The sequence below is a fragment of the Passer domesticus genome, chromosome 32 (assembly GCF_036417665.1).
Source record: "Passer domesticus isolate bPasDom1 chromosome 32, bPasDom1.hap1, whole genome shotgun sequence".
Taxonomy (NCBI): domain Eukaryota; kingdom Metazoa; phylum Chordata; class Aves; order Passeriformes; family Passeridae; genus Passer; species Passer domesticus.
The window spans coordinates 1,360,313-1,381,367 of NC_087505.1; the positions used below are offsets into that span (position 1 = coordinate 1,360,313).

The window sequence follows — 21,055 nt, forward strand, 5'->3', positions numbered from 1 at the left end:
CACATGGGTGTGCAAGGGACTCTCCTTGGGGACACCTGAGTGTGCAAGGGACACGCCCTGGGGACATTCCAATGTCCATGACACACCTGAGGTCACTCGGGGACATCTGGGCACACCTGGGGACATCCTTGCACGCCCCCTTGCACACTTCCCCCCCCCCCTTGCACACTCCCCTGCCCCCCCCACCAGCTCACCTGCACCCCCAGCCCCGCCCACTCCACCCCCGTGTCACCCCCGTGTCACCCCCGTGTCACCTCTGTGTCTCAGTGTCACCCACATGTCACCGTGTCACCCATGCCACCCCCGTGTCACCTGTGTGTTACCATGTCACTCACATGTCTCAATGTCACTCTCATGTCACCCACATTACCTGTGTCACCCGCATGTCTCGGTGTCCCCCCCGTGTCCCCGGTGTCCCCAGGGTGTCACACTCGGGCCCAGTCCCGCGGGTCCTTTATTTACAGGGTCTATACACGGCTGTACAGCCCCTCCCCCAGCCCGGGGGGGAGGGGACACGGCTGTCCCCAGTGCCACCAGCCCGGGGGGGAGGGGACACGGCTGTCCCCAGTGCCACCAGCCCGGGGGGGGGGTGACACGGCTGTCCCCAGTGCCACCCAGCCCGGGGGGGGGGTGACACGGCTGTCCCCAGTGCCACCAGCCCGGGGGGGAGGGGGGGACACGGCTGTCCCCAGTGCCACCAACCCGGGGGGTTTGGGGTGACACAGCTGTCCCCAGTGCCACCCAGCCTGGGGGGGGTTGGGGGGACACGGCTGTCCCCAGTGCCACCAACCCGGGGGGTTTGGGGGGACACGGCTGTCCCCAGTGCCACCAGCCCGGGGGGGAGGGGGGGGACACGGCTGTCCCCAGTGCCACCAACCCGGGGGGTTTGGGGTGACACAGCTGTCCCCAGTGCCACCCAGCCTGGGGGGGTTGGGGGGACACGGCTGTCCCCAGTGCCACCAACCCGGGGGGTTTGGGGGGACACGGGGGCTCCTGCCCCGCTCGGTCCTGGGGAGTCCTGGGGGGTCCCCGGTGTCACCACGAGTGTCCCCAGCCCGTGGTTGGTGGCACCTGGGGACAGGATCTTGTCCTGGGCTTGGTGGTGTCCCCAAGCCAGTGACAGCAGGGAGGTGGCACTTGGGGACCAGAGTCCATCCTTGACCCCACGCCAGCAGGGAGGGGACACCTGGGGACAGGAGCTTGTCCTGGGGCTTGTCCCCAAGCCTGTGGTGGCAGGGAGGTGGCACTTGGGGACCAGAGTCCATCTCTGAAGCAGGGAGGTGGCACTTGGGGACCGGAGAATGTCCTTGAGCTCGGTGGTGTCCCCAAGCCTGTGCCAGCAGCAAGGTGACACTTGGGGACTGAAGAACGTCCTGGGGCTTGGTGGTGTCCCCAACTCCATGTGCCAGCAGGGAGGTGACACTTGGGGACCAGAGTCTTTGCTTGACCCCACACCAGCAGGGAGGTGACACCCGGGGACCGCAGCCAGTCCTGGGGCGCTGTCCTTGTCCCCAGCCCCACGCCAGCAGGGAGGTGACACCTGGGGACTGAAGTCCATCCTTGACCCCACACCAGCAGGGAGGTGACACAGTCCTGGGGCACTGTCCTTGTCCCCAGCCCCACGCCAGCAGGGAGGTGACACGGTCCTGGGGCACTGTCCTTGTCCCCAGCCCCACGCCAGCAGGGAGGTGACACCCAAGGACCAGAGTCCATCTTGACCCCACACCAGCAGGGAGGTGACACGCGGGGACCGGAGCGGAGGGGACAGAGCCAGGCGGGTGTGTGGGGGGCTGGCTGTGCCCTGGCTGTCCCCAGGTGTCCCCAGTGTCCCCCCGGGCCCGGTCACACCAGGTGGCCGCGGCCGTTGATGTAGATGCCGTTGGAGCTGGGCTTGGCCTGCAGCATGCCGTTCTCCTGCACGAAGTGTGTCATGGCCGCCTTGATGGGGTCCCCCCCGCCGCCCCCCTCCTCCTCCTCCTCCTTGGGCTCCTTCGCGCCGGGCGCCGGCGGCGCGGGGACCGCGGGGACAGCGGGGACAACGGGGACGTCGGTCTGCGTCTCGATCTCCCGCACCGTGGAGAGCGTGGAGTAACTGCGGCCCTCGGGCTCCTCGCTCTGGGGACAGGGGACAAGGGACACGTCAGGGGTGTGGGGCAGGGCGGGGATTGGTGGGGACGTGGGCACCGTGGGGACATGGGGACAAATGGGGACACAGGGACCAGTGGGGACATGGGGACCAATGGGGACATGGCATTGATTGGGACATGGGCACCATGGGGACATGGGGACACAGGGACCAGTGGGGACATGGGGACCAATGGGGACACGGGCACTGTGGGGACATTGGAACCATGGGGACCAGTGGGGACATGGGGACCAGTGGGGACATGGCATTGGTGGGGACATGGGCACCATGGGGACATTGGAACCATGGGGACATGGGGACAAATGGGGACATGGCATTGGTGGGGACATGGGCACCATGGGGACATTGGAACCATGGGGACATGGGGACAAATGGGGACACAGGGATCAGCAGGGCCATGGGGACCAGTGGGGACATGGCATTGATGGGGACACGGACAGTGCTGGGGACATGGGTGCCACCAGGGCCATGGCCACCATGGGGACACTTGGGACACAGGCACTGATCAGAACAAGGGCGAGGACAGGGACACCAGAGGGGACATGGGGAGGACCAGGTGATGTGGGCACCACGGGGACACGGACATCACCAGTGACACGGGCCCTGTGGGGGACACGGTGCCACTGGGGCCAGGAGTGTCACCGGGGCCAGGGACACGCCCAGGAACACGGTGACCCCGCGTCCCCTGGTGTCCCCCGTGTCTCACCATGGCGGAGCAGATGCTGGTGCCACGCAGGCTGTCCCCCCGCAGGCTGTCCCCCCGCAGGCTGTCCCCTCTCAAGCTGTCCCCTCGCAGGCTGCCCTGGCGACTCTCCGTCCGCAGCTGCAGCGTCTCCTCCAGCTGGGACAGTCTGGTCAGCGCCCAGGACACCCCGGACACCCCATGGACACCCCATGGACACACCAAGGACACCCCAGGACACTCCAGGACACCCCATGGACACACCAAGGACACCCCGGACACCCCATGGACACCCCAGGACACCCCATGGACACACCAAGGACATCCCAGGACACACCAGGACACACCAAGGACACCCCATGGACACCCCTGGACACACCAAGGACACCCCAGGACACCCCATGGACACACCAAGGACATCCCAGGACACACCAGGACACACCAAGGACACCCCATGGACACCCCTGGACACACCAAGGACACCCCATGGACACCCCAGAACACACCAAGGACACCCCAGGACACCCCATGGACACACCAAGGACATCCCAGGACACACCAGGACACACCAAGGACACCCCATGGACACCCCAGGACACACCAAGGACACCCCATGGACACCCCTGGACACCCCAGGACACACCAAGGACACCCCAGGACATCCCGGACACACCAAGGACACACCAAGGACACACCAAGGACACCCCATGGACAGACCCCATGGACACCCTGGACATCCCATGGACACCCCGTGGACTGACCCTATGGACACCCCATGGACACACCAAGGACACCCCAAGACACCCCATGGACACCCCATGGACATTCCCCAGTTTGATTCCATGGAGACCCCATGGATGTCCCAAACTCTAACCCCACAGACACCCCACAGCCCAACCCAACCCCCCTTCCTTGGGCCCCCCAAGGCCCCGCACCCCCCCGGGCCCCCCAAGCCCCCCCCAGGCCCCCCGGTGCCCGTGTCCCCACCTGTGCCCGGGGGTCGCTGCTGTGGCTGGAGTGGAGCCTCCGGATGGAATTTTCCCGGGTCAGCGTCAGCTCCTCCTCGCTGGGGACACGGGGACACTCAGCCCCTGTGTCCCCACGCGTCCTGCTGTGTCCTTCTGTGTCCCCTGTGTCATCCCATGTCCCCTCGTGGCCGTGTCCATCTCCCACATCTCCTGTGTCACCCCTGTCCTCTGTGTCCCCTGTGTCCTCCCTTGTCCTGCTGTGTCCCCCGTGTCCCTCATGTCCTGCCATGTCCTCTGTGTCTATCCCATGTCCCCATGTCCCCTGTGTCCCCATGTCCCTCATGTCCCCTATGTCCCCTGCATGCCCCTGTCCCTCCTCATACCTGTGTCCCCCCGTGTCCCCCCGTGTCCCCCCGTCCCCTCCCTTACTACTTCTCGGAGATGCGCTGGGTCTTGCGTTTGTGGTACAGGGTCATGACCACCACGACGATGACGAGGACGCAGAGCAGGACGGCGGCGATGACCCCGACCACGACCACCGAGGCCGACACCAGGTCCACGCGGCGCACCGTGTCCTCTGCGGGCACCCCACGGGGTCAGGGGACACCCGGGGCCGGGGGGACACCCCACGGGGTCAGGGGACACCCCAAACCAGGGGGGACACTCCACAGGGATCAGGGGACACCCCGGACCGGGGGGACACCCCTTGGGGGTCAGGGGACACCCCAAAAGGTGGTGTGGGACAGTGGGTGACCAGTGGGTGGGGATGGACAGCAAGAGGTGTCAGAGGGACAGATGGATGGATGATGGATGGATGGATGATGGATGGATGGATGGATGGATGGATGGATGGATGGATGGATGGATGGATGGATGGATGATGGATGGATGGATGGATGGATGGATGGATGGATGGATGGATGGATGGATGGATGGATGGATGGATGGATGATGGATGGATGGATGGATGGATGGATGGATGGATGATGGATGGATGGATGGATGGATGGATGATGGATGGATGGATGATGGATGGATGGATGGATGGATGGATGGATGGATGGATGGATGGATGATGGATGGATGATGGATGGATGAATGATGGATGGATGGATGATGGATGGATGATGGATGATGGATGGATGGATGGATGGATGGATGGATGGATGGATGGATGGATGGATGGATGGATGGATGATGGATGGATGATGGATGATGGATGATGGATGGATGATGGATGGATGGATGGATGGATGGATGGATGGATGATGGATGGATGGATGATGGATGGATGGATGGATGGATGGATGATGGATGGATGGATGGATGGATGGATGGATGATGGATGGATGGATGGATGGATGGATGGATGGATGGATGGATGATGGATGGATGATGGATGGATGGATGGATGGATGATGGATGGATGATGGATGGATGGATGATGGATGGATGGATGGATGGATGGATGGATGGATGATGGATGGATGGATGGATGGATGGATGATGGATGGATGGATGGATGGATGGATGGATGATGGATGGATGGATGGATGGATGGATGATGGATGGATGATGGATGGATGATGGATGGATGGATGGATGGATGATGGATGGATGGATGGATGATGGATGGATGGATGGATGATGGATGGATGGATGATGGATGGATGATGGATGGATGGATGGATGGATGGATGGATGGATGATGGATGGATGGATGGATGGATGGATGATGGATGGATGGATGGATGGATGGATGGATGGATGGATGATGGATGGATGGATGGATGGATGGATGGATGGATGGATGGATGATGGATGATGGATGGATGGATGGATGGATGATGGATGGATGGATGGATGGATGGATGATGGATGGATGGATGGATGGATGGATGGATGGATGGATGGATGATGGATGGATGGATGATGGATGGATGGATGGATGGATGATGGATGGATGGATGGATGGATGGATGATGGATGGATGGATGATGGATGGATGGATGGATGGATGGATGGATGGATGGATGGATGGATGGATGATGGATGGATGGATGATGGATGGATAATGGATGGATGGATGGATGGATGGATGGATGGATGGATGGATGGATGATGGATGGATGGATGATGGATGGATGATGGATGGATGATGGATGGATGGATGGATGGATGTATGGATGGATGGATGATGGATGGATGGATGGATGGATGGATGGATGATGGATGGATGGATGGATGGATGGATGATGGATGGATGATGGATGATGGATGGATGGATGGATGGATGGATGGATGGATGGATGGATGGATGGATGATGGATGGATGGATGGATGGATGGATGATGGATGGATGATGGATGATGGATGGATGATGGATGGATGACGGATGGATGACGGATGGATGGATGGATGGATGGATGGATGGATGATGGATGGATGATGGATGGATGGATGGATGGATGGATGGATGGATGGATGATGGATGGATGGATGGATGGATGGATGGATGGATGGATGGATGATGGATGGATGATGGATGGATGATGGATGGATGGATGGATGGATGGATGGATGGATGGATGGATGGATGGATGATGGATGGATGGATGGATGATGGATGGATGGATGATGGATGGATGGATGGATGGATGGATGGATGGATGGATGGATGGATGGATAAGCAGGAATCTGGAGGCATGACCAGAAGGACAGGGGAGCAGACGGAAGGGCGGGTGAGTGGACAGAAAGATGGATGAGTGGATGGAAGGACGGATGAGTGGACGGAAGGGCGGGTGTGAGCAGACAGTGAGTAAAGCCGGGCTGGATGAGCACACGATGAGTGGACGGGCGTGGAAGAGGGATGGACCTTGGTGGGATGGGCACAGGATGGGAGGAGCGGAGGAGGGAGGGACAGGATGGGTGGAGGGGTGAATGAATGGATGTGTGGACGGACAGATGGACAGATGGGCAGGAGGATGAGTGAATGAATGGATGAGTGGACAGATGGGTGGGTGGACAAGGGGGTGAGAGGACAGATGGATGAGTGGACAGAGGGACAGGTCGATGAACGGATGGATGAATGAATGGATGATGGATGGACACATAGCTGGATGAATGGATGGACAGGTGGACGGACAGATAGACAGCCATACAGACAGATGCACAAACCAAGCCCAGCACTCCCCTCAGCACACCCTGTCCCTTCTGCCACCCTCGGAGTGTCCCCGCTGCCCTGTCCCCACCTGTGGCGCGTCCCCGGATGCTGACGTTGGCCCGCGCCTCCTTGGCGGCCACGCGGTTGGACACTCGGCACACGTAGTCGCCGGCGTCGGCCACGGCCAGCGGCCGCTGGAACAGCAGCGTGTCCCCCTTGACCCTGACACCCGCGGGCAGCGGCGCGTCCACCCTGCGGGGACAGCCCGGTGTCAGCCCCGGTGTCAGCCCTGGTGACAGCCCTGGTGACATCTCCCCATGACAGCCCGGTGTCAGCCCCGGTGTCAGCCCCGGTGTCAGCCCCGGTGTCAGCCCTGGTGACATCTCCCCATGACAGCCCGGTGTCAGCCCCGGTGTCAGCCCTGGTGACAGCCCTGGTGACAGCCCTGGTGACATCTCCCCATGACAGCCCAGTGTCAGCCCCGGTGACAGCCCTGGTGACAGCCCTGGTGACAGCTGCAGTGACAGCCCCCGGTGACCACCCCGGTGACAGCCCTGGTGACAGCCCTGGTGACAGCCCTGGTGACATCTCCCCATGACAGCCCGGTGTCAGCCCCGGTGTCAGCCCCGGTGACAGCCCTGGTGACAACCCCAGTGACAACCCCAGAGTGACATCTCCCAATGACATCTCCCCATGACAGCCCCTTGTGACAACCCCGGTGACAACCCCCAGTGACATCTCCCAGTGTCAGCCACAGTGACAGCCCCTGGTGACAACTCCCGGTGACATCTCCCAGTGACGACCCCCGGTGACAGCCCCCATGACATTCCCCGGTAACAACCCCGGTGCCAGCCGTGGTGCCAGCCCCCGGCCTGCCCGGGCGGGTGGCGGTGGCGGCAGCGGTGTCAAAGCCGGCGGTGCCGGTTCCCACGGGTGACGCCCAGCCGGGCACCGCGGGGCCTGCCCGGGCACGCGGCACTGCCAGGCCCAGCCACGGCGGCACCGGCACGGGACGGGCGTGGGCAGGGACTGGGGGTGGGGAGGTGGGGCAGGGACAGGGGGACACGACAGGGACAGGGGGACGTGGCTGGGACAGGGGGATGTGGCTGGGACAAGGGTGACACAGCAGGGACATGGGCACAGGGACATGGCACAGGAGCAGGGGGATGTGGCAGGGACAGGAGGGACACCACAAGGACAGGGGGATGTCCCCACAGGCAGTGGGGACACAGCAGGGACATGGGACACGGCCAGGACACAGCAGGGACATGGCAGGGACACAGTGGGGACACAATGGGGACAGAGTTGGGCCAGGGGACACCACAGGGACACAAACATGCTCCAGACCCTGGCAGCGACACAGCCATGCTGTGGGGACCCAGGGCAGAGGGCCGTGGGGAGGTGACAGGGGGTGGCAGGAGGTGACAGACGGTGACAGGGGGTGACAGGGGCCTCACCGTGTCCAGTTGTAGGTCGGGGGGGGGTTGCCGTCCCCCAGGCAGGTCAGCGCCGCCCCCTCCATCCCCTCCTGCCACTCGGCCGTGTGGCCCAGCACCGACGCGTCCGACAGGTCTGGGGACGCCGAGGGGACACTCAGGGGACAAGGTCCCACGGCCCCGCTGTGCCCCCCATGGCCACGGTGTCCCCCCGTGTCCCTCATCCTCCCCATATCCAATGTCCCACCCTCCGTGTCCCCAAGGTCCTCCGTGCCAGCATCCCCCAGTGTCACCAGTGTCCCCACACTCCCAATGCCACCTCTGTCCCCCACGTCCCCAGCACCCTCCACCTGCCCAGTGCCCAATGCCCCCCGTGCTCCCCAGATTTCCCTGTCCCCAATGTCCCCAATGTCCCCCTCACCCTCCACAGCCCCTGTGCCCAGGATGTCCCCAATGCCCCCCATGTCCCCAATGCCCTCCATGTCCCCAACGCCCCCCATGTCCCCAATGTCCCCCATATTCCCAGTGCCCTCCATGTCCCCAATGCCCATCACACCCCATGTCCCCAACACCCTCCATAGCCCCCATCAACCCCATGTCCCCAGTGCCCCCATGTCCCCAATACCTCCCACACCCCCTGTCACCTCCAATGTCCCCAATGCCCCCCCTGTCCCCAATGCCCCCCATATCCCCAAGACTCCCCACATCCCCAGGTCCCCAATGCCTCTCACACTCCCATCACCCCCAATGTCCCCAACATCCTTCATGCCCCCCATCACCCCCAATGTCCCCAACACTCCCCACATCCCCAATGCCCCCCATGTCCCAAATACCTCCCACACCCCCAATGTCCCCAACACCCTTCACATTCCCCCTGTCCCCAATACCCCCAATGTCCCCAACACTTTCCATGTCCCCCATGCCCCCCATCACCCCCAATGTCCCCAAGACATTCTATGTTCCCCACGCCCCCCGTCACCCCCAATGTCCCCAGCACCCCCCACCCCCTCACTCCCCCTGTCCCCAATGCCCCCCATGTCCCCAATACCCCCAATGTCCCCAACACTCCCCACATCCCCAGTGCCACCCATGTCCCAAATACCTCCCACACCCCAATGTCCCCAACACCCTCCACGTCCCTCATACCCCCCATCACCCCCAATGTCCCCAACACCCTCCATGTCCCCCATGTCCCCCATCACCCTCAATGTACCCAACACTTTCCATGTCCCCCACACCCCCGTCACCCCCAATGTCCCCAGCACCCTCCATGTCCCTCATACCCCTATCACCCCCAATGTCCCAAACACCCTCCATGTCCCCCATGTCCCCCATCACCCTCAATGCCCCCAACACCCTCCATGTCCCCCACGCCCCCGTCACCCCCAGCGTCCCCAGCACCCCCGCCCCCGGCAGTGCCCGCTGGCGCACAGGCGACGCTGAGCAGGTGCGTGATCCTCTTCTCGTGGCGCAGGCCGGGGTGTGCCACCACGCAGGTGAGGCTCTTGCCGTTCATGCTGCGCCCGGGCACCAGGAAGAACTCGCTGGTGACGGAGGCCGAGCGCGCGTGGGCCGAGCGCCGCGTGGCGTTGGTGCCGCGCACCTCGGTCTCCCAGCGCACCGAGGGCACCGGGCTGCCCTCGGCCGTGCACGAGGCCGCCAGCGTCCGGCCCTGGCCCTCCTCCAGCGGCGGGCCCGGGTTCAGGATGGGCAGCGGGGGCACTGCGGGGGGGACAGGGCGGTCAGGGGCGCGGTGGGGATGTTGGTGGTGATGGTGGCATGGGGGGATTATTGGGTGTGTTGGCGGTGTGTCCCTGTTGTGTCACCAGTGCCTTCTGTGTACCCAAAGTCCCCAAATCCCTGATGCCCACGGTGTCCCCTCTGCCCTCCACATGCTCCATTGTCCCGTGTCCGCCATAACCCCCATGTCCCATGTGTCCCATGTTCCCCATGCCCTCATGTCCTGTGTCTCATGTCCCCCATGTCCTCTACATCCCCCATGTCCCATGTGCCCCGTGTCCCCTGTGCCCCCCATACCCCCCATATCCCCTGCGTCCCACATACCCCATGTCCCGTGTCTCATGTGTCCCACGTGTCCCACATGCCCCATGTCCCCATCCCACATGTCCCATGTGCTCTACCTGCCCCTCGTTCCCTGTCCCACGTGCCCATGTCCCTGTCCCACATGTCCCACAGGCCCTACATATCCCGTGTCCCCCGTCCCACGTGCCCTACCTGTCCCATATCCCCATCCCCCCCATGTCCCCCGTGTCCCATGTCCCACATGCCCCACATGCTCTACTCCCTGTCCCATGTGCCCTACATGTCCCATATCCCCATCTCCACATGTCCCACATGCCCCGTGTCCCCATACCTGCCATGTCCCCCGTGTCCCACATGTCCCCTGTCCCCATGTCCCCCATATCCCCCATGTCCCCTGTGCCCCTCATACCCATGTCCCCTGTGTCCCACGTGTCCCCTGTCGCCTGTGCCCCCATACCCATGTCCCTTGTGTCCCACGTACCCCATGCCCCCAGCCCCACATGTCCCACATCCCCATCACCACATGTCCCACATGCCCCATGTCCCCTGTGTCCCCAGTCCCCTGTCCCTGTGCCCCCCATACCTGCCATGTCCCCCATGTCCCCTGTGTCCCACATGTCCTGTGTCCCCCATACCCGCCATGTGCCCTGTGTCCCATGTACCCCATGTCCCCTGTGTCCCCTATCCCTGTGTCCCCCGTGTCCCCAGCCCCGCGTCCCCGCGCTCACCCAGCACCCTGAGCGTCAGGCGCCCCTCGAAGCTGCCCATGGGGAAGGTGATCAGGTGGCACTCGTAGTCGCCCTCGTCGCCCTGCACGGCGTTGCGCAGGACGATGGCGCCGTCGCCCAGGTCGCCGTGGCCGTGGCGCAGCACGCGGCCGGCGAAGGGCTCCTGCACGTGCTCGCCGTGCTGCGGGTTCAGCACGGCCACCTCGGCGGGCACCGCGCCCGGGCCGCGCTTCAGCCACGTCACCTGCACCACCTGCTCCTGCTCCTGCGCCCGGTACCGGCACGGCAGCACCACGTCCTGCCCCAGCACGGCCGTCACGCTGCGCGGCACCTCCACGCGGCCACCACCTGCGGGACACAGGGACGGCTGAGGGACAGCTGTGTGTGACACCTGGGGGACACCTGAGGGACACCTGGGACAGCTGAGGGACACCTGTGTGTGACACCTGGGGGACAGCTGGGACACCTGAGGGACAGCTGAGGGACAGCTGTGTGTGACACCTGAGGGACAGCTGGGACACCTGAGGGACAGCTGAGGGACACCTGTGTGTGACACCTGAGGGACAGCTGGGACACCTGGGACAGCTGAGGGACAGCTGTGTGTGACACCTGAGGGACAGCTGGGACACCTGGGACAGCTGAGGGACACCTGTGTGTGACACCTGGGGGACAGCTGGGACACCTGGGACAGCTGAGGGACACCTGTGTGTGACACCTGAGGGACAGCTGGGACACCTGAGGGACAGCTGAGGGACAGCTGTGTGTGACACCTGAGGGACACCTGTGTGTGACACCTGAGGGACAGCTGTGTGTGACACCTGAGGGACACCTGTGTGTGACACCTGGGGGACACCTGAGGGACAGCTGAGGGACACCTGTGTGTGACACCTGGGGGACACCTGAGGGACACCTGGGACAGCTGAGGGACACCTATGTGTGACACCTGTCTGTGGGTACAGGCACCTCCACGTGGCCACCGCCTGCGGGACATGGGGGCAGCTGAGGGACAGCTGGGACACCTGTGTGTAACAGCTGAGGGACACCTGTGTGTGACACCTGAGGGACAGCTGGGACACCTGAGGGACATCTGGGTGTGACACCTGGGACACCTGAGTGTGACACCTGTGTCTGGGTACAGGCACCTCCACGCGGCCACTGCCTGCGGGATGGGGACAGCTGAGGGACAGCTGAGTGACACCTGTGTGTGGGTACAGGCACCTCCACACAGCCACCGCCTGTGGGGACAGGGAGGTGACAGCTGAGTGTGTCACCTGTGTCCCCAGGTGTGGCACGGAGCGGGCACAGGGATGTGCAGGGTGACACGGTGGGGACAGGGATGTGGCACCTGCACCCGCCGCCACCTGCGGGGACACACGGGGACCTCGGTGTGGTCCTTGTGCCACCACCTGTGGGCACCTGGGGTGATTCAGGTGTGTGAGAGCACACCTGGGCACACCTGGGCACACTCACACACACCTGGGCACACCTGCACATGGTCGGGCACACCTGGGCACACCTACAGGATTTGGGGTTCAGGCTGGGGGGCTGGCTGGGCTTTGGGGTGCAGTTTTGGGGTGCAGTTTTGGGGTGCAGGATTTGGGGTCAGTTTTGGGGTGCAGTTTTGGGTTGCAGAATTTGGGGTGCAGGATTTCGGGTGCAGAATGTGGGGTGCAGTTTTCAGGTGCAGGATTTGGGGTGCAGATTTGAGGTGCAGGATTTGGGGTCAGTTTTGGGGTGCAGTTTTGAGATGCAGATTTGGGGTGCAGTTTTGGGTTGCAGAATTTGGGGTGCAGATTTGGGGTGCAGGATTTGGGGGGCAGGATTTGGGGTGCAGAATGTGGGGTGCAGATTTGAGGTGCAGTTTTGGGGTGTAGGATTTGAAGTGCAGGATTTGGGGTGCAGATTTGGGGTGCAGTTTTGAGATGCAGTTTTGGGGTGCAGTTTTGGGGCTCATTAGGCTCCTTCGGGTTCGACTTTGGGGTTCAGGATTTCAGCGGCTGCTCGGGGTGGGGGCTGAGGCGCATTTTTGGGGGTGCATTTTTGGGCAGGGGGCGTGGCCGGTGGGCGTGTCCCGCCGCTTTGGGGGCGTGTCCCGCCCCGCCGCCGCCGCCAGAAGCGGCCGGGCCGGCCCGTCCAGCCCAACCGGCCGGGACGGATCCCGCGCTGCCGCCCCCGCCGAGCCCCCCGCGGGCTCCCCGAAACGCCCCCCACCACCCCAAACCCCCCGAAGACCCCCGGACTCATTAACCCCTTCATTAATCCCCCCGCATTCTCCCCGCGCCGCCCCGCCGCCTCCACGTGCCTCAGTTTCCCCCGGCGCCGCCGCGCTCGCGGAGCGAACGGGGAGCTCGGGGGGTCCCGGCGCGGCTCCGGGGGGGTCCCGCGGGGGTCGCGGCGGCCGTGGGGCGGTTCTGGGGTTCCGTGGGGAGGATCCCCCCTCGGGGCGTCCCCACCCAGCGGGGCCCGAGCGCGTGGGAACCGGCGCGGGGAACCGGCTGAACCGGCCCCGCGGCCCCCGCGCCCCGCGGGGGGGGCCGAAACAGCCCCGGCAGCGGGCACCGGGGGGTCCCGGGGGCGGGGTGGGGGGTCCCCCAAACTCCCACGGGGGTCCCCGTGGGGCAGAGCCCCGCGCGGGGGGAGGGGGGGCGGATTTTTCCCACGGGGACGCGCGCGCACGTGCGGGGCCACCCCCTGTCCCCTCACCCCGGGGGGGGGACACGGGCATGGAGGGACCCCCCCGGACCCCCCCGTGGGGTGGGGGTCGCGCGTGGGGGGGAGCTCAGCCCCCCCCCGGCGGTCCCCAGCTCGTTCCCACGGGTGCCGAGGGGGAAACTGAGGCACGGCGGGGGAGGGGGGGGGCGGGGCGGAGCACGGGACCCCCCCCGGGGCATCGCGGTGTCGCCGTTCCCACGGTTTATGTCCCCCCCCCCGCCCCAATCGCGTCCCAGGGTGTCCCCAAACGGGTCCGCGTGCCCCGTTGGTGTGGGGGGGGGAGCGGAGCCCACGCAGGTGCGCACCCGCGGGCACGCGCGCAGGTGTGCGCGCACACGCGTGTGAAAGCGCCCGGGGGGGGGCCGCCCCCCGGGCCGCGGGCACGCGCACGGACACTCGGACACGCGGGCACGCGCGCGGACACGCGCGGCCGCAGGTGCACACGCGAGCGCTCCCACGTACACACGCACCTGCACACGCGTGTGCGCGCACACCTGCGCGCGCCCCCGCCGCCGCTCCCGGGGCCCCGGTTTCACCCCAAGCCCCGCTCCGCGGCAGCCGCTGCCCCCCCCAGCCCGGTCCCGGTCCCGGTCCCACTCCGGGAGCTGCCGGTGCCCCGGGAGCTCCGCGCTGTCCCGGGACCGTCGGTGCGGGTTCGGGGGAGCCGCGGGAGCCGCCGCTGCCTTCCCCGGCCCCGTCCCGACCCGCAGCCGGGACAGCCGCTCCCGGTGCTTATCCCGGTGCTTATCCCGGTGCCGGTGCCCCTTACCGGTCACGGCGAGGAGGAAGCCGAGCAGCAGCAGCGGCGGCCCGGGCCGCATCCCGCGGGGGTCCATGCGGAGCGCTCGGGGCTCACGGCGCGGCTCGGGCCCCGGGCAGCACCATCCGGGCCGGACCGGGCCCCACCGGCACCGCCGGGACAGCCCGGCACGCACCGGGACAGCGCCGGTACGACCGGGCAGAGCCTCCGGGCGGGACCGGGAGCCACCGGGACGCAGCGAGGGGCTCCGGGCTGAGCCTGGCCGGGGCGGGCGGACCGGGGCCGAGCCGGGCCGGTGGCGGCGGAGGGGCCGGTGCTGCTCCCGGGGCTGCGGGACCGGGCCGGGGCGGGGCCGGGGGGCGGGGCCTGGCGGGGCGGGGCACGGGGGCGGGGCCGGGCGGGGCGGACCGGTCCGGCAGGTCCGGCCGGGGGCGGGGACAGGGCGCGGCCTTAAAGCGGCGATGGCCGCGGGGGGAGCGGTGGGGCCACGCCCGGCGGGGGGGGGGGGAGCGGCCGGGAGCGCTCCCAGTGCTCCCAGTGCTCCCAGTGCCCCCTCCCAGTGCCCTCCACGGGCCTCCCAGTGACCCCCCTGGCACCCCCAGTGCCCCCGGTGACCCCCCCATGGCATCCCCAGTGCTCCCAGTAACACCCCCTGAACCTCCCAGTGCTCCCAGTGCCCCCCATTTCCCTCCCGGTGCCCCCTCGGATCCCTCCCAGTCCATCCCTGTCCCCTCCCAGTGCCCCCCAGTCCTTCCCATTCCCCCCCCCCAGCATGTCCCAGTTCCTTCCCGCACACCTGGGGGCCGTCACCGACACCCCCAAAAGTTTTGGGGTCCCCGAATTTCCCCCCGGATCCCACAGGAAAACCCACGGGGAGTTTGGGGGAGTGGGGGGGCTTTATTGGCACAGCAAAATTTGGGAAAAGGGGAAAACTGGGAACGGGAAGGGGGGGGGGATCAGAAGAGGCCAGACCCAGCTGAGCACACCCGGGGGAACCCCAAAACTGGGGGGAGGACGGGGAGCCCCCTCAGGACCCCCCAGTTTCGGAGCTCTCCGGGGATGGATCCTTGGAAGCCGAGCAGATGTGGAAAATCCCTGGGGGGGGGGGGGGGAGGGTGGGAAAAGGGGGGGTTAGGGGGGTGAGGAAGGGATTTGGGAGCCCCAAAAAATCGGGGGGGAAGGGCGAAATCCCACCACCCTGCAGAGCCCGGGCACAGCTCAGGGCAGGGGTGGACACCCCAGTTCCAGTGACCTCCCGGTCCCCGTGCCCCCCCCCGTTCCCGTTCCCCCCTCGCCCCATTCCCGTTCCTCCCCGTTCCCGTTTCCCCACCGTTCCCGTTTTCCCCTCCATTCCCCTTTCCTCCCCCGGTTCCCGTTCCCCCCAGTTCCCGTTACCCCCCATTGCCGTTTCCCCCCACCCCCTTCCCGTTCCCGTTTCCCCCCCCATTCCCGTTCTCCCCCCCGTTCTCCGTTCCGGTGCCCCCCGGTTCCCGTTGTCCCCCATTCCCGTTTCCCCCTCCATTCCCGTTTCCTCCCCCGTTCCCTGTCCCGTTCCCCCCCGTTCTCCGTTCCGGTGCCTTTCCCGTTCCCGTTCCCCGCCCCTGTTCCCGTTCCCGTTCCCGTTCCCATTTCCCCCCACCCCCGTTCCCGGTCCCGTTCCCGTTCTCATTCCCCAGCCCCGTCCCTTTTCCCGGTCCCTTTTCCCCTTCCCGTTCCCCCCGTTCCCTTTTCCCGGTCCCGTTCCCGTTCCCGGTGCCGGTGCCGGTACCGGCCGAGCCCAGCAGCGCCGCCGCCACCCAGGCCAGGATGAAGGACCAGGAGAAGCTCCAGGAGCTGCGGGGGGGCCCCAGCAGGGCCAGGGACCCCCCCGAGCCCAGCCCGAGCCCCAGCAGCGCCAGCAGCCCTGGGGACACGCGCGTCAGGGGACAGCGACAGCGGGGACAGGAGGGACAGGGGACAGCGACACGGGACAGCGACAGGGACAGGGACGGGACAGCGACAGGGGACAGCGACAGCGGGGACAGGAGGGACAGGGACAGGAGGGACAGGGGACAGTGGGGAGAGGGACAGGAGGGACAGGGGACAGCGACAGGGACAGGGACGGGACAGCGACAGGGGACAGCGACAGCGGGGACAGGAGGGACAGGGGACAGCGACAGGGACAGAGACAGGGACGGGACAGCGACAGGGGACAGCGTCAGGGACAGCGGGGACAAGAGGGACAGGGGACAGCGACAGGGACAGCGGGGAGAGGGACAGCAGGGACAGGGACAGGACGGAAAATAGAACAGGGACAGGGGACAGTTTGGGACACTGATGATCCCCAAATTCCCACCCTGCAGGGACAGGGGACAGCTCAGGGCAGGGATGACACTCCCAGCAGAGACAGGGGACAGTTTGGGACAGGAATGACCAGGGACAGCAGGGACAGGAGTGACAATAGAACAAGGATGGGGACAGTTCGGGGGAGCAGTGACAGTCCCAGCAGGGACAGGGGACAGTTTGGGACAGGAGTGACCGGGGACAGCAGGGACAGGGGACAGCTCAGAGCAGGGGTGACACTCCCAGCAGGGACAGGGACAACTCGGGGCACTGATGATCCCCAAATTCCTACCCTGAAGGGACAGGGGACAGCTCGGGGCAGGGGTGACACTCCCAGCAGGGACAGGGACAGCCCCGATGTCCCCAAATCCCCGCCCTGCCCATCCCAGCCCCGTCCCGCCCAGCGCTGCGGCCCTGGGGACAGTCCCCAATGTCCCCCGTGTCCCCAATGTCCCCCGTGTCCCCAATGTCCCCGTGTCCCCAATGTCCCCGTGTCCCCACGTACCGGCCAGCAGCAGGGTGCCCCCCGCCGCTCGCTGCCGCTGCCGCCGGGCCCCGCCGGTGCCCCCGGGCAGGCCCAGGGCGAGCCCCGCGGCGGCGGCGAGCACCGAGAGCAGCAGCAGCGCCCGCGTGGCCTCCAGCAGCGCTGCGGGGGGACACGGCGTGGGGACAATGTGGGGACACGCGGGTGACCCCCCAGCGCCCGCCCTGTGCCCCCCCGGGGGACACCGCGGGGACAGCGTGGGGATCCCCGCGGGCGGGGACGTTGGGGACAGGGGGGGACCCCCCGAATTTCGCCCTCGTGTCCCCCCCGGCGTACCTGGGGCGGTGGCGTGCGGGTGGCACTGTCCCCCGAGGCAGCCGTGCCACAGCCCCAGGCTGGCGGTGCCCCCCGGTGCCCGGCGCTGCAGCCAGAACGGGGTGGCGGTGGCGGCCACCAGCAGCGCCAGGCCGCTGGCCCCGCACAGCAGCGCCCCCGGCGACATCCTGCGGGACACGGGACAGCCTGGGGACACGGGGGGACACGAGGGGACACACACGGGACAGCGTGGGGACAACGAGGGGACAGCCTGGAGACACGGGAGGACAGCGTGGGGACAGCGTGGGGACACGGGGGGACAGCCTGGGGACACACACGGGACAGCCTGGGGACACGGGGGGACACGAGGGGACACACACGGGACAGCGTGGGGACAACGAGGGGACAGCCTGGAGACACGGGGGGGGCAGCGGGGGGACAGCGTGGGGACAGTGTGGGGACAGCGTGGGGACACGGGACAGCGTGGGGACACGGGGGGACACACACGGGACAGCCTGGGGACACGAGGGGACACGGGGGGACAGCGTGGGGACACACACGGGACAGCGGGAGGACAGCGTGGGGATACTGGACAGCATGGGGACACAAGAATAGGCGTGGGGACACAGGGACGGTGTGGGGCTAGCCATGGGGACAGCCTCGGGACATCCCCAGGGGACACGACGATCCCCAGGATGTCATCTCATGGGGACACAGGGGACACCCATGGGGACATCCCTGGAGGAAGGGGCTACACGGGGGTGGCACCTCTGGGGACACGGGGGACACCCCATGGGGACAGCGGGGGGGGACACAGGGGTGGGGACACTGGGGACAGACTTCGGGGACACAGAGGACAGACATTGGGGACACTGGGGACTCACCCGCCGTCAGCAGCCGCGGTGCCGCTGTCCCCGTGTCCCGCTGTCCCCGTGTCCCGCTGTCCCCCGGGAGGGGACAGGGCCCCCGGCACGTGGCGCTGCCATTGTTGGGGACACAAAGCGGGAAGGCTCTGGCTGCTGAGGTGGCACCAGCCTGTCCCCAGGCGGGTGACACCGCGGGGGAGGGGGGGACACACGGCCGGGTCCTGCCAGCGCCTTGGGGACAGCGGGTGACATCCCGAGGGCAGGGCCAGCCCAGGCTGGGCTCGGGACCCTGCCCGGCTGGAAAGGGGACACTGGGGACATGGGGACACTGGGGACACTGGGGACATGGGGACACTGGGGACAGCGGGGACAGCAGGGACACGGGGACACTGTGGCCAGGGGCACTGGGGATGGGACATTGGGGACACTAGGGACACTGGGATGGGGACGCTAAGGATATAGGGGACATGGGGACACAGGGACAGCAGGGTCAGGGATGCTGGGGACATGGGGACATGGGGAATGGGACACTGGGGACACAGAGACAGGGACACTGGGGACACTGGGGATGTGACACTGGGGACATGGGGACATGGGGACACACCCAGGGGTCAGTGCCCGCGCGCCGGTGGCAGCAGCAGTCCCGCGGTGACAGCGGCGGTGACAATGGCGGTGACAATGGCGGTGACAATGGTGACAATGGTGACAATGCCGCGGCCGCCGCGCGGGGGGGCCCCGGAGCAGGGGGGGCTGCAGGGGACACCTGGGGGGGGGCGACAGGGGCGACCCTCAGGGGCTGCACCCCCAAATCCCACAGAGACCCCCGGGAGAGACCCCAAATCCCATCGAGCCCCCCCCCACATCCCATCAAGCCCCCAGACCCAACACGGGGGAAGCGCTCGGGGGGGTCCCAGGGCGGGGGTCCCGGGGGTCTCGGTGTGAGGGTCCTGGGGTGGGGGTCGGGGGGGAATTCCCGGTCTGGGGTCCCGAGGGGGTCCCGGTAGTATCCCGGGGTGTTCCCTGGGGGTCCCGGGGTTGTTTCCCAGGGGGTCCCAGGGATGATCCGGTGGGGCTCCCGGGGGGCTCCCTGGGGGTCCTGGGGGTGATCCCAGGGGTGTTCCCAGAGGGATCCCAGGGGTGTTCCTCGGGGGTCTCGGGGGGGTCCCGGGCTGCTCCCTGGGGGTCCCGGGCTGTTCCCGGTTGTGTCTCGGGGGTCCCGGGCTGTCCCCGGGGCTGTTCCCGGGTGTCCCGGGGCTGTTCCCCGGGGGTCTCGGGGCGGGGGTCCTGGGGGTGATCCCGGGGCTGTCCCCGGGGGTCTCGGGGGTTCCCGGGGCTGATCCCAGGGGTCTCGGGGCGGGATCCCGGGGGTCCCGGGCTGTCCCCGGGGGTCTCACCGTGTGCCACCCGCAGTGTCACGGTGCCGCAGGCGCAGTCGCTGTCCCCCACCAGCAGACACGCGAAGGTGCCACTGTCCCCTGCCCGCAGGTCCCGCAGCACCAGCGACCCGGCAGCGACACCGGCGGCGACACCGGGGGCGACACCGGCAGTGACACCGGCGGCGACATCGGCGGTGACACCGGGGGCGACACCGGGGGCCACCAGCGCGGCCCTGGCCCCGAACGGGGGGTGGCAGCGCGGGGGACCCCGGCCCCGGGCGCACACGGGGACAGCGGGGACAGCGGCGTCACCCCGAAAGTGCCACCGCACTGTCACCAGGCGGCCGAGGGGCGCGCCCGCCGCGGGACAGCCCAGGGTGACACTGGCGCCCAGGGTGGCGTTGGCCACCGCGAGGCCACCGTGGGGGCTGCGACACTGCCCGCAGACCCCCGAGGGGTCGCCGGGGCCTGGGGACAACGCGGAGTGTCACCGGAGGTGGCAGCCGCGCGTGGTGGCGCTGGGGACAGCGGGGACAGGGGACACCGGCAGCCAGCCTGGCGGAGGGGACCCTGCGGGTTGTCACCGTCCCACGGGCGGGGGTGGCACTGCTGAGGGACACTCGGGGACCGCCAGCAGCTCCGGACAGGGGCGGGGACAGCGGTGACAGGGGCGGGGACAGCGATGGGGACAGGGGCGGTGGCAGGGGGGTGACAGGGGTGGGGACAGTGACATCCCCCCCATTTCCGAGTCCCGCAGCCCACCCGGGGCCCCAAACCCCGCACCCCGTGAGCCCCCGGGACCGCGGAGACCCCCGAGACCCCCCCCAGGATCCCCCAGACCCCCAAGACCCCGAATCCCCCAGGACCCTCAGGACCCTCCCAGACCCCCCCAGACCTCCCAGGACCCCCCCAAACCCCCGATCCCCCTGGACTCCCCGCACCCCCGAGACCCCCCCAGACCCCCCGAGCCCCCCCAGAACCCCCGGACCCCCCAGGCCCCCGCCCCCCCCCCCGACTTCCAGCCCCCTCTGGACCCCCCAAGACCCCCCAGACC

General features: G+C 66.9%; 2 protein-coding genes across 2 annotated transcripts; both read right to left on the bottom strand.

The window, feature by feature from the left end:
* Nucleotides 1-1,790: 1,790 nt before the first annotated feature.
* On the bottom strand, nucleotides 1,791-14,714 carry NECTIN4 (nectin cell adhesion molecule 4). Its single transcript, XM_064401353.1, has 9 exons — nucleotides 13,982-14,714; nucleotides 11,167-11,514; nucleotides 9,827-10,117; nucleotides 8,417-8,531; nucleotides 7,048-7,211; nucleotides 4,226-4,373; nucleotides 3,816-3,894; nucleotides 2,853-2,987; nucleotides 1,791-2,115 (listed from the first exon to the last, which is right to left on the bottom strand). Exons 1-9 carry the CDS (start codon nucleotides 14,712-14,714, stop codon nucleotides 1,843-1,845), a joined length of 2,286 nt encoding a protein of 761 aa, XP_064257423.1. The 3' UTR covers nucleotides 1,791-1,842.
* Nucleotides 14,715-15,532: 818 nt separating this feature from the next.
* LOC135288397 (lens fiber membrane intrinsic protein-like) lies at nucleotides 15,533-18,882 on the bottom strand. The gene is made up of 5 exons (XM_064401783.1): nucleotides 18,644-18,882; nucleotides 17,781-17,947; nucleotides 17,466-17,606; nucleotides 16,407-16,541; nucleotides 15,533-15,733 (listed from the first exon to the last, which is right to left on the bottom strand). Exons 2-5 carry the CDS (start codon nucleotides 17,944-17,946, stop codon nucleotides 15,666-15,668), a joined length of 510 nt encoding a protein of 169 aa, XP_064257853.1. The 5' UTR covers nucleotide 17,947; nucleotides 18,644-18,882; the 3' UTR covers nucleotides 15,533-15,665.
* Between the last annotated feature and the right edge of the window lie 2,173 nt (nucleotides 18,883-21,055).

What these genes read in the sequence shown, in the direction of transcription:
- LOC135288397 (XM_064401783.1), bottom strand. Translation starts at nt 17,946, where the DNA reads ATGTCGCCGGGGGCGCTGCTGTGCGGGGCCAGCGGCCTGGCGCTGCTG. An exon ending in GGGCACCCTGCTGCTGGCCG is followed by an intron (nt 16,542 to 17,465) that starts GTACGTGGGGAC and finishes GCGTGTCCCCAG; the next exon opens with GGCTGCTGGCGCTGCTGGGG. An exon ending in GGCGCTGCTGGGCTCGGCCG is followed by an intron (nt 15,734 to 16,406) that starts GTACCGGCACCG and finishes CCCCCCCCCCAG; the next exon opens with GGATTTTCCACATCTGCTCG.
- NECTIN4 (XM_064401353.1), bottom strand. Translation starts at nt 14,714, where the DNA reads ATGGACCCCCGCGGGATGCGGCCCGGGCCGCCGCTGCTGCTGCTCGGC. An exon ending in GCACCTGCTCAGCGTCGCCT is followed by an intron (nt 8,532 to 9,826) that starts GTGCGCCAGCGG and finishes CGGCGTCCCCAG; the next exon opens with ACCTGTCGGACGCGTCGGTG. An exon ending in CCAGCATCTGCTCCGCCATG is followed by an intron (nt 2,116 to 2,852) that starts GTGAGACACGGG and finishes CCCTGTCCCCAG; the next exon opens with AGCGAGGAGCCCGAGGGCCG.